Source organism: Anopheles cruzii, chromosome 2 (genome assembly GCF_943734635.1).
Source record: "Anopheles cruzii chromosome 2, idAnoCruzAS_RS32_06, whole genome shotgun sequence".
Taxonomy (NCBI): Eukaryota; Metazoa; Arthropoda; class Insecta; order Diptera; family Culicidae; genus Anopheles; species Anopheles cruzii.
Window position 1 is genome coordinate 2,615,952 of NC_069144.1, and position 12,094 is coordinate 2,628,045.

Consider the following 12,094-nt stretch of genomic DNA (forward strand, 5'->3'; position numbering starts at 1 on the left):
TCGTGTCCCGAACAAAGCGTACGTATCGGTGCGGATTATGTGAATTTCGCCTGCACGTAAGGTACCAGCCGGTGGGTGCGCGCTGTGGTGTCGGAGAAAACGCATCATGACCGCAACGGAAGTGCTGTCCATTTACCGCGAGCTATCTGAGGCCAGCAAGCTGGTGGTACAGTTCCCGACCGAGTACGAACCCGCATGTGCCGTGAAATTCCGTCGTCTCGGCGAATCGTACCTCCTGCTGGACGCGAACGAAGTGCTCCTTCAGGGAACGTTCCGACCCGAGGACTCCGAAAATGTGATCGTATTCAGTGCCATCGTCTGCGATGTGCTCGACTTTGATACCGAAAATAATTGGATTTTCTACGTACGGTCCACCGACGGAACGGTGCATCGCAGCAAGAATGGATCGCTCGGTGACTGGACCCGGCTGTTCCCGGACCGGTCCGGGTTCGAGCGAGTGTGCTGCAACAACAACGGGCTGCTGGTGCTGGCCGCCGACGGGCAGCTGTTTGTGCAGGGTGATTTCGGAAGTGTCTTTAATTGCGACCAGCTCACGAAGGTGCACGAAGTCGAGCGGGATTGGGTGCAGCAGCTAGCCGCGGGCATCGATTTCGCCATCGTTTCATTACAAAAGCCTACCAAAGTGTACAGTAGTATTAAGAAGGATCTCGTGTTCGATCGGTACGCACTAAACCACGAGGATAACTTTGCCGCGTACGGCGACTGGCGGAACGTGTTCGATGACTTTCCATTCCATCCGGGACGTCCTTCGCTCGGTGCGCCAAGCCTCAACGCGTCGATCGATGAGCTATCGGTTTACGGACACATGCTGCACAGGACGGGAATCGCCAGTTTCGGTAAGGTCAACAAAGGTAAGTCAAAGGTCCGTCCACTCTCTCTCTCTCGTTCCTATGGCAACCGAAGGCGGGTTTTACTGCTTCACCGCATCACCACCGCCACCGGCGGAGGAGCTGGCCGCTGAGGTGTCGCCTTTCGTTTTGAGCTGTTGAAGCTGCTCCCGCTGCTGTTTGTAAAAGTATTCCTCCTCGTGTGCCGCTTCCATCTTGCCGAACGATCCGCCCGCTTCCCGGATGGAGCCACCGCCGCCACCTCCCTTTCCGGCACCGCTTCCCAGTTCACCGACTTGACTCATTTTCGCTAACCTGTGTGATGCGTTACGTAAGCGTACGTCTCGATAATTAACTTACGCGCGGCGTTATCTCAGGAGTCTTACCTCAAGGACGATGGATACAGTCGGGTGATGAGTCGGTGGCAAGTGACTAACATGGAAATGCTGTAACGAGGTGCGCTAGGTTAAAGACAATAAAATCACCGGTCCTGTTCGTTCGCCAACGCTATGTTCACTGCGATCGGCCGACAAAAAGCAGTGCGACGTAGTTTCCAAACGTCTCTATAGTAGGCCTCTATTTTTAGTGCAGTCACCAAGGCAACATATCCTCTCATCCGGCGGTGTTCACGATGAGAGTGAACCCTTCCCGCGACCCTTTGTTTACGTTCATTCCGGATTCCGCTCAGTGCAGCATCCTCTCTGATTCATTAATCGGCATTTTCCGCACATGAATTCATTCTATGCTATGCTTTTCGCCCCCGCGCAGGACAACTGGGAACTGGGGACCACATACGGCGCGATAAAATCCACCAGCTTCAAATATGCAATGTGGCCAAGATAACGTCTTGCTGCGACTATTCCTGCGTTCTGACCATCGAAGGGCAGGTGCTGCTGTGGGGCGATATGGAAAAGAATTGGCCGCTCAATGGGAAGCCGCCGGTGGCGGGAAACACTAGCACACCGACCGTGTGCGGTGCGTTTCCGCACGTGCTAGACGTTTGCAGTGGCCACTTTCAGACGTACGTTCTAACGAACGAGCTGAAAGTGTGCGACCTTAAATCGAATTCCGACGAAGAGCGGTGGCTGAGCTACGGTGTAGCCGCACCAGAAGCCGGCTCTGCCATTCCCGATCACATTCCGTTCGTGCTGGCCACCGACAGTTTGCTCCTCGTGAACCATTTGCCGGTCAAGCAGGAGATGCTCAAAATTTACACCCGACAGCAGGCGACGCTGCAGAGCCTGCTGGGGTACGTGCAAAAGCTGGACGTCAAAAACGGGTCCCGATCGGCGGCGGGGCGCGAGTCCCAAAGCAGCAGCGCATCGCAGATGCACTTTTACCGCTCGTGTCGGAACGCTTTCTATTTAATGCTCCTCGGCGTCAAGTCCCTCCGGGCGTACCTGGTGCACCACGACGTTGGCCGCCTGCTGGCGATCGTCCTGCACGATGAAATGCTTCACCTGTACCAAACCATCCTGCAGTGTTACTGTGATAACGAGTGTGTCGGTCAGATGACGGCACACAATCATGATATGCTTACCACGTTTCTGGATAACGTTCCGAACGTTATCGATCTCGCGGAACTGCTGATAACCAGTGAGCAAAACTCGCCCGCCATGGAAGCCACCCTGCTGTCGATGAAGTCCGAGTGGCTGCGTTTCGTCAACGAAGAGGTCACCGAAAAGCTGGGCAAAGTAACGAAGGCGACGAAAGAGTTTTGGCAGCGCGAAGAGAACGTGCGATGGCTCGGCCTGAAGGAACCGCACCGCCGGGTCATCCTGGACTCGAACGAAGTGCCATTGAAGTTGTTGGACGTGAACATCTTCTCTTCGTCGCCCCGGTTCGTGCTGTTCAACGATCTGTTCTGCTATCTGTCCGGCGTGCAGGTGGTACAGTACCCGCTCAAGCTGGTCTGGATTACCTCGGAGGTAAGCGAGCTGCAGCGCAGCCGGTACAAGGACAAGCACCGCTTCATGATCACCATCGTGACGCCGGAGGAGACACTTCGCTGCCACACGCTCAACGTGACGGACAAGGGCCGCTGGTTGGCAGCGTTAAAGTTGCAACTGTTGCACTGTCTGGACAAGCAGATCCACGACAAACAGCCCGTGTTCCGGTTCGCCGGATACACGTTCAGTGAGCGGCACGAGCGGCTAGCGGGCACCAAGTATGAGGGCATGTGGTTGACCGGAAAGATGGAGGGTGTCGGTGGGCTGACGAGCGTCGACCGATCGTACAGTGGCGAGTTCTATCAGGGCAACATCACGGGCTATGGGTGCATGAACCGGTCCGTGTTTGGAATTTCCACCATCTACGAGGGTAAGCCTGCACCGGCCGCGTCGGCCGCCTCGAATTATTGACCGTTTTGTCGTGTGATTTTAGGTGAATTTTCCAACGGCAAGTACGATGGTTATGGACGGCTCAAGACGACGAGCAATCGGTCGACGCATTACTTCCGCTATCAGGGTTACTTCAAGGCGGACAAATACAGTGGCTTCGGGACACTGGCGACCAGCTCGTACACGTACAACGGAGAGTTTGTGAACGATCTAAAGGACGGTTTCGGCGTGATCGAAGAGAGTCTGAACGGGGTCAAGTACATCGGTATGTTTATGGGCGACAAGAAGCACGGCAACGGCATCCTGGTGACGACGAACGGCACGTACTATGCGGGCTTCTTCGCGAACGATGTCCTCACACATTCCGCCAGCGGGCTGGCCATCTTCCCGAGTGGGATCTACTACAAGGGCGAGCTGACGATCGATGGGCCGTTCGGGCGCGGGATTTTCTTCCACCCGGAGCGCGAAATCGGATCGGAGCAGTTCGAGCTGGACGATTCGAACACCAAAATGACCGGCCACACGGTGACCGGTATGTTCGGGGGCACCTGGCAGAACGTGAAGATCAGCAACGCCACCATGGCCATGGATCAGGTGTTCAACAAGGTTCCGATGTAGGTTTTCCGCGCGTCCCTTCTTCACTTTACTTTACTTACGCCACCGATTGCAGGTTGGACCTTAAGATCAATGCGGAACGGAAGTGGTCGTCGATATTTGCCTGCTTCCACGAGACACTGTTCGGCACCAGCGACATCGTGGTGATCCGCCGGATGGACATCAAGAAGGTGTGGAACCGGGTGGCGAGTTTTGTGAGCCGAGCCAAGCGAAAAGAGCAATTGAAAGCGAGCAACTTTGAGGTGGGCCACGGACAGGTGGCGGATGATCGGCAGGCGGCCATCATCTGTCAGTCGGGGTACCAGCTGCAAAACGCTTCGTTCAGTTCGCTCCGCTCGAGCCTGTCCGATTCGAGGCTATCGCTCGCGAACGGTTCGTCGCCGCTGGGTCACAACGTGTCCGCCAGTGCCGTCGATACGATATCGGTGCAAAGTTTCTCCTCCGTGGCGTCGCGTGGCGATGACGACGAATTTATGCTCAATCCGGCCAGCAGCAGCGGCGCGAAGCGGCTGTCACCGTTTCGGGATTTGGACTTTATTCCCGATTTTTGCATCACCGCGCTCGACCGGGACGGGCTGGAGTTGCTGAAGAGCTACCTGACCGATGCCTTCCAATCGGTGTACCATCCGCTGCACGGGCTGTTCGAGAAGCTGTCGAACTGCTTCTACTCTACGTACAGCTGCTGGAAGTACACGCCGCACTCGATCCTCTGCGAGCCGGCCATGAACGAGTGGATTTCGATTGTTAGCCGGATCTACACGCTGGTGCTGACCGTTCTGTTTCCCGCACTGCCAAAGGACTCGATAATGGTCGGAGAGTAAGTGCCGGAAGTGCCTCCCTTTTTGGGCCCGCGGACTCAATCGGCTTCTGTGTCTGTTTCCACAGCGAACTGGTGTCGTACCAGAGTCTGCTGTATCCTATCCTGATCACCCAGGGCATCTACTCGGCCCTGTTCGTCCTGTACGCCAGCAAGTGCAGTAAAAACGACGAAATCTACCGTCAACGCATCTTGATATGCATGAAAAAGACTGACGACAATCTGGTTCAGCTTCTCGATATTAACCGGTACGTTTCTTGGGGGTTGGTTGTTCCGTTCCGTTTCGTGACTCGTTTACTCTCGCCATTCGTAGCACCTTAGTACCTATCATCCATCACCCGAAATATCAACAAGCAATCGACAGTTTGAATCGATTCCGTGAAAAGTGCTGCCCCAGTGAGATGATCAAGCATATCAACGAAGCGTTTGCGCTCGTCGATCAAGCCTGCAAGGAACAGGGTAAGTGGCCGGCGCTGCATCTGAGTATGCAAATAGGAGGGAAGCAGTGAGTAAATAAATAAAGCCCATTATTGTTGTTCCCGTAGAGGTGCGGATGGATGTAGCGGCCGACAGTCTGCTCGAGCTGATCATCTGGCTTGTCATCAAGGCCAACTTGCCGCAGCTTGGCGCCGAGATCAGTCTGCTCGAGGATCTGATGCAAAACGACTACGGTAGCAGCTACCGGAACACGCCGAACGACTACTGTCTCATTACGCTGAAGGCGTCCTATCAGCATATAATTAGTGATAATTTTTTTGTTAACAAAACCTTCGAAGCCAGTGGCGGACCGTAAAGCCGGCTGTCCTACTCCTGTATATGCTCCGCGCCCTAGGTAATCGTTGAGAGTAGAGATCGAAAGAGTTTGTGTAGTGCTCTGTTGATTGGTATCAAAAATTTAATAAACTCTGTTCAAGTCCCTTACGCGAAACGAGGGGGATTTCCTCATTCGGTACACGCTTTATCATAGTCCATTAATCCGATCGTTTCTGTTCTGGTGGGAGAGCGCAAGGTGCCGAAACCGACCGACCGACCGACTGGTGGCGATCGCGGTGGCCGCGGCAATAAATTACGTTAATTACCGGACGGCAAATTATGCACTCCCTCTGCCAATGAGCCGAGAGATGATAACGATAATGGCGCACGATGATAGGCGGCAATCACACGACGACGTTGCGCGTCCTGCGCGAACGGAGGCGGCGCGCGCGCGCGCGGCGTCAAATCTGCTTCGTTGCACTTTTGGGTGGCAGCAGCCGAGCAGAGAGCAGCGGTTGGGGCCAGGGCGCATAATTTTGTGCCACCAGCAGCCAGCCAGCGCCCAGCCCTTGATTGAACGCCCGGAGGCCCAGTGGGTTCACTCCGTGGTCACCGTGGTTCGCGGTGCATTATTTATGCAGGAATGCGCAGCCGGAATGTGCCGGTGCGCCGGCCGCGGCCGCGGCCGTGGCCGGTGTGCCAATCATTCGCCAGCGTGCGTGCGTAAAGAATGTGCCAATAAAGAGTCGGCGGCCGCGGTCGGAAAGGAAAAAGGAAAACAAGTAACATTGGGAATTATGATGGAAAATGTTTGCGAATGATTAATAACGCGAATTAAATCATTCTGCCGGCGATGCGCGGCGGGTGAAAGCAGGCCACCGGCGGCCAGCCTCGGAATCCTCGCCGCCGGGCGGATCCACCACGCTACAGGGCTGAGTTGCTTCGTCGCCCTGTTTTCGTTTCGGTCATTTTTCGTCCTTATCCCGGCACCGCACCGTGAGGGCATTAAATAATTACGAAAATTATAGCGAAACTCGAACCGCGCGCCCTGACGGACGGACGGACAGAAGAGGAATCGATCTCGGCGCGCCGTAAAGCCACTGACTGGCATTCGCTACTGGAAACGTGTTTCGCACCTTTGCTTACGCGCGCTCGTTTACGACTTACGGCCCTCTGGGTGCCACCGGTCCCCGGCTGGTTTGGGACCTATGCGAACCTGAACCACTTTCGTTGAAGAAGAAACTAAGGCCGGCAAGGAGGGAAAAGGAAGAGCGAGGCAAAGAGTGAAGCGCTGAAAAAAACAACGAAACTTCGAAAACGGTCGCTCTCGCAATCGTCTCGCCTGGCCTGGCCTGGCCTGGCCCGTCCGACGGTCACGTAATGCCGAAGAAGGAAGAAGAAATAATAATATGCGCTAAATGGTTAATTGATTTGTGATTTAGCCGCTCCCGGGGGCCCCTGGTGGCCGGCGTTGCAATGACACGCTGCGCCGGTACCTGCGCCGCCGCCGCCGGGGACATGGCTAATGCGCGCTGCACATGTTTGGGGCGGGCCGCGTAAACGATCCACCGGAGGCCACGACGGTGGATCGTCCCCAGGCACGGTTGCGACTCTTGTTCGCGCGTGCCTCGACACCGTACAAGGGACGGAGACCATGTGGCATACCAGGCGACTCCATACGGATTAGTTTAATTCGCTCGAAATGCGTCTTCAGCCAAATTTGGTATAATGCTTCATACTTCACCGAGCCACAGCCTCGCGGCGATGGCCCGCCGACCAAAGTGCTCTATACGACCCGTTTAGAGCGCTGTGTTTAGATAACTGCACTCCATCGGCAGGGAAGGGTTTTGGGGCCACCGATTGTGAGCTAAAATAATGAGGCTTCCCTCCGCAAAAAAAACGGAAACCTCCCGAGAGGGCCAAAAATCCTGCGGCCTAACCAGCGGTGGTGGTCCTGTCAATAGTAATTTCAATTTTCTCTTCACCGACCCCCGACGACGCACAATGGTCTCTCGTACCATAACCGGCTCCGGCCAATCAGTCCGGCCAATGGCAGGTTCCAGCACCACCAAAGGGAGCGAAGCGGGAAGAGTGTTTTCAGAATTTCATCCCGTCCCGTGGAATGCATTTGATGAAGTAATTAAGAACTGGAAATGGCGAAAATGGGAAACTCTGACTCGCGACTCCCGACCGGACACGGGACCCATCCCGGGACGGTTCGATTCCAACTGCGAAAAAGAAAATCACGTACGCCGCGTGCTTTAATTAATTCCACACGTTTGTGAAATAATTGACCGCCCAGGGGTCAATCAGCGTCGGCTTCCAACTCTGCTTCTCGCGGGTTTCTCTTCGTATGGTGTGGTATCCTTAAAAATGTCATCGCTACACATTACGATGGTTCGCAACACAATGACCGAGCCCGGGCCGAGTGCGGGTCGGACATCAGGCTCACATTCCGACACGTTTCCCGGACCGGCCCTTATCGGAGCAGAAACAGGGGAAGCGCCTAACGAAAACATCGCCCCATCGCCGGTAAGCGGACATTGTTACCTCGGTCAATAAATGGTGAAGCAGAGGTAACAACAACTTCCAGCGAACTGGGCAAACCGATAATAAATTGTTAATCGTAGAAGTTATTGATAAGATTAAATCGTGACGTTCGCAAAAAGATACGCAACTTTTGCCATAGGGAAGCCGCTGCCAGTAGTACGTGGACCGTGGAGTGCCGTGTACGGCTCGCAATTTTTTGAGGTCTTCTCGTGAACTTTTCCCGAGTGAGAGCAATGAATCCAACAGCAACTGATTCTCGACCGTAAGTCGGTATCGGTGACGTTAGGAAATGGAGTACGTTATCTTCCTTCCTTACTTGGTGTCATTTTTCTAGGCTCGAAAAGGCGGTCGTAGGAGAATCTTCTGCGGCCCCTGGGCAAGTACTTCCCGTAACGTCGTCGCCCGAGGATCCAAAGTACAAAATGAATCATAAACACCGTGGGTATGCCATCGTCATTAACAATTCCTCATTCGCCAACATGCCGACCCGCGAAGGCAGTGAAAAGGATCGGGAAGTGATTTGTGACGCTCTGAAAAAGCTACAATTTAAAGTTCGCGTTATAAACGACCCCGGCAAGGAAAAGTTGTTTAAAGAGCTGAAAAAGTTTGCCGAAAAAGACCATACTGATAACGACTGCGTCGTGGTGGTCTTCATGACTCACGGCGAAGACGGGACACTGTATGCTGCCGACGGCACCTACGAGGTGGAGCAGCTGTGGAACATGTTTGCCGGGAGCGCGTGTCCGAGTCTCGTGGGAAAACCGAAGCTGTTTTTCATACAAACGGCCCGCAATAAGCCATCGGTTCCTGCGGAGCACAAGCGGCGCCTTTCGGATGTGGTCGATTCGCGGGAAAAGTCTGCTATTCACCAATACTCCTTGCCGGTTATGGCCGATCAGCTGATGGTGTTCTCAACACACGACCCACAATGCTCGCCGCTCTGCCCACTCGAAGGGTCCACGTTCGTTCACTCGCTGGCCACCAAACTGAAAGAGTACGGGCAACGGGTCGACCTAATTAATCTGCTGGCCACGGTGTCTGCGGAAGTGGCAAACTACCCATCCGATCCGGATCAGAAGAAATCGGTACCGTACACTATGTCGACGCTCACAAAACTCGTCTACTTTCGGTAAGTTTAAAGCCGGCTCAAAACGACGGCCATTGCCCGTTGTGGCTCGCTTATCTAATCTTTTCACTGAATTCGCCAATCTCCAATCGGCTGATGCCCCAGACAAACATGACGTCTGGTTGATTAGCGAAAGTGTCAATGATTTTGGAGTGAGCCAGGGTTGGCGCAGATAATCCCGATGCGTATTGACCCGATGTTGACATTGACGGATATTTCGCCTTTCCTTTTTCATTTCCCCATTTAAGGAATCTAAAGACGGAGTCTTCGGCCCCGGAACCCCGGAACCTTGAAACACTGTCGCCCGGCAGGCTCCTGAAGTACAATATGAATCGGCGTGGCGTTGTCATTATTCTAAACCAGATGCAGTTCGATGATGCGCCATATCGCGAAGGAAGTGACAAAGATCGAGACGATATCGGGAAGTGTTTCTCGAAGTTGGGATTCGAAGTGCGCATTTACGATGATCCCACCCAGGACAAGGTGTTCGAAATCCTGAAAGACGTGTCCGAGGAGGATCACACCGATAACGATTGTCTGGTGGTGATTGTGATGACCCACGGTGAAAAAGGCACACTGATGGCGGCCGATACACATGCTCCTTACCGTCCTCCGTACAAAGTGGCACGTTTATGGGAACGGTTCGTGGGGAACGGTTGCCCGACGCTCCGAGGAAAGCCGAAAATGTTCTTCATTCAAGCTTGCCGCGGGACGCTATTGGACCCGGGCGTGTGGGTTGCAGGACCCGTTCCACGGTCAACACGCGACGCAGCAGGTTCAACATCGGGGCACACGAATGAAGTTGTGACCGATGCTAAAGGATCAGCGGAAGAAAAGAACGAAGTTTACGCCACATCGACGGCGCCCGACCTACTGATAGCATACTCAACGTTCGAAGGACACTACTCGTTACGCAACCCCAAAGATGGGTCCTGGTTCATTCAGTCCCTTGCGAAAACCCTGGATGAACAGGGTTCCGAAAAGGATCTGCCAAACCTGCTCACCTGCGTGACGCGAAATGTGGCCACCAACTACATATCCTTCGTGCCGGACGATCCGGCCAAGGACAATAAGAAACAGATACCTTGCGTCGTGTCCACGCTCACCAAAGCCGTCTACTTCTCTCCCGATGCGGACTCGTAATCTTAGGCAAAAGAAAGTGGTGCAGTGACCAGAAGCGCCTTAAATCTAATAAAACGTAGCCATTAATTTCAAAGTGTCCCGAAACATAATTCACATTCGATTCTGGGCACTTCTGGGCCGTTGAGGACATACGCATACGCTGAATGTTTGCAGTGCTTTACGACATTCCCGGCATATCGTTCGTTCTCCTAATTCCGTAGTTCTTTCGTATTTTCTCGGCAACCCGCCGAAGAACGGAGAACACGGAGGAGTCTTCAATTAAGACGCAGGCGAAAGACGCGATTCCGAGAGCCGACCGGACGAAAGCGAGGGGAAAAAAACACAGCCAGGCGGAAGGTCATTATCGTTTCATCTCTTCTCTAGCAGTTGCGTCCATTGCCGGCGTTCCAATGGCCAGTCCAGTCCAGCCGTCTCCTCGGCTCCGTTTCCGTTTATTTCACCCGATTTTCGGTTCGCTTTTCAGCGTTTTTGGCTGGCCCGGTGCTTTGCGGTGTGTCTTTCGGAAGATTTCCTGTGTGCGCGCTGGTCCTCGGTCCCGCAGACGTTCCATCGCCGTCTTTCATCCTGGTGGCCGTCCATCCGTCCGTCCAGTTCATTTGTTCCACTTTTTGCGCCAATTTTAACCCCCGTCTCTCTTTGGCGCACTTGATGCATTTTCTTTGCGGTTACGCCAACGAAATTCAATTCATCGTCCGAGAGATCGGCTGGATCCGGTGGCCGGTGTGGAAATTTTATTTATTATATTTCTGCCCCTCGGTTCCTACTCTCGCTCCGTTGGCAAAGCAATCACGCGGTCCTGCATCGTCATTTGCTCAACCGACCGACAGTAATCGATGTGCTCAGCTCGCAGGCAAATCATATGCAGGCCCCACTACACCGCGGCCACCTGGTTCAGTAGCCGCGAACGTATCGATTCGCCTTCGCCCTCGGGCCTATCACTCCGCAACAATTATCAGATGTCTCTATCGCAATGCTTGGCAGCCATTTTTCAACTATTCACCGACTGACTAATTAGATAATTGAACTTAACAAGTTTGCGTATTTGCGCGCTGCTGCCCTCACGGAGCAAAAGTCGGCCCGAGTCACCGCCACCGCCGCCGGCCCGAGGCTCGGTCCGCTCCGAGACCAGTCCTGGTGCCCAAACAAGGAGTCACCGAATGCCCGCATATGGCACACTGAACATAAGCATATACACACTGGCTGGATGCTGATGACACTCCTGAGCGCGCGTCTCCTTGCGCGGGTCCGACCGGTGACCGGTTCGGGTGCCAAAACAGGTAAAACGGTGGCGATCCCCATAAGGCCGCGGCCGGGCACACTAAGTTGCGGCACAAATTAACTCAACCCTGCCGGGGACCATCCATTTTCAATTTCGTATTTTATATTTCCCTTCTATTGGGCCTGGGCCTGGGAGAATGGCCGGACGAAAGCGGAATAAAATAAATGCAAACTGCCATGATGCATTGCTCTAGCGGTCTTTATGGCCCGAGACTCTCGCAGCTTTGTAGCTTTGTCTATGTTATTGTTTTTGGCACCCGTTCCGGAGCGTTTCCGGAATCACTTTCCTTTGGCGCGCAACTGTTACAATGTCGCTCGTCGTCGTCGTCCCGGGTGGTGCGTACTTTAAACGGTTACAGAGTAGAGCGCAAATTTTGCAGTAAAAATGATCCTTTTCACCTAACAAAGGCCGCGGCTGGGCTGTCCCTGGGTTGTCCCTTTATCAGGGACGATGCTTTCTGTTTGTCTTGTTTTTTTGCTTTTGCTGGTAGCCCGCAGCCGAATGTCTCGTAAAATAAGATAACCATAAAACGTTCCCGTCTCAACCGCCCCACCATGGGTTCTCGGGACTTCCGGCGTGACATACGGCGCCGCGACACAAAGTTCGGGAAGCGGAAGAAGCGAC

General features: G+C 53.9%; 4 protein-coding genes across 4 annotated transcripts; 3 read left to right on the forward strand and 1 right to left on the reverse strand.

The window, feature by feature from the left end:
• Nucleotides 1-106: 106 nt before the first annotated feature.
• Nucleotides 107-5,439, forward strand: LOC128269444 (alsin homolog). Its single transcript, XM_053006903.1, has 7 exons — nt 107-872; nt 1,617-3,167; nt 3,231-3,801; nt 3,858-4,619; nt 4,688-4,867; nt 4,933-5,078; nt 5,165-5,439. The coding sequence occupies exons 1-7, from the start codon at nt 107-109 to the stop codon at nt 5,410-5,412; spliced, it is 4,224 nt and encodes a 1,407-aa protein (XP_052862863.1). The 3' UTR covers nt 5,413-5,439.
• Nucleotides 647-1,396, reverse strand: LOC128269445 (ATPase inhibitor A, mitochondrial). Its single transcript, XM_053006904.1, has 2 exons — nt 1,235-1,396; nt 647-1,163 (listed from the first exon to the last, which is right to left on the reverse strand). Exons 1-2 carry the CDS (start codon nt 1,285-1,287, stop codon nt 932-934), a joined length of 285 nt encoding a protein of 94 aa, XP_052862864.1. The 5' UTR covers nt 1,288-1,396; the 3' UTR covers nt 647-931.
• Nucleotides 5,440-8,155: 2,716 nt separating the features above from the next.
• LOC128269446 (caspase-1-like) lies at nt 8,156-9,055 on the forward strand. The gene is made up of 2 exons (XM_053006905.1): nt 8,156-8,184; nt 8,257-9,055. Exons 1-2 carry the CDS (start codon nt 8,156-8,158, stop codon nt 9,053-9,055), a joined length of 828 nt encoding a protein of 275 aa, XP_052862865.1.
• A 320-nt stretch (nt 9,056-9,375) lies between these two features.
• LOC128269449 (caspase-7-like) lies at nt 9,376-10,191 on the forward strand. Its single transcript, XM_053006913.1, has 2 exons — nt 9,376-9,823; nt 9,881-10,191. Exons 1-2 carry the CDS (start codon nt 9,376-9,378, stop codon nt 10,189-10,191), a joined length of 759 nt encoding a protein of 252 aa, XP_052862873.1.
• Nucleotides 10,192-12,094: the final 1,903 nt, after the last annotated feature.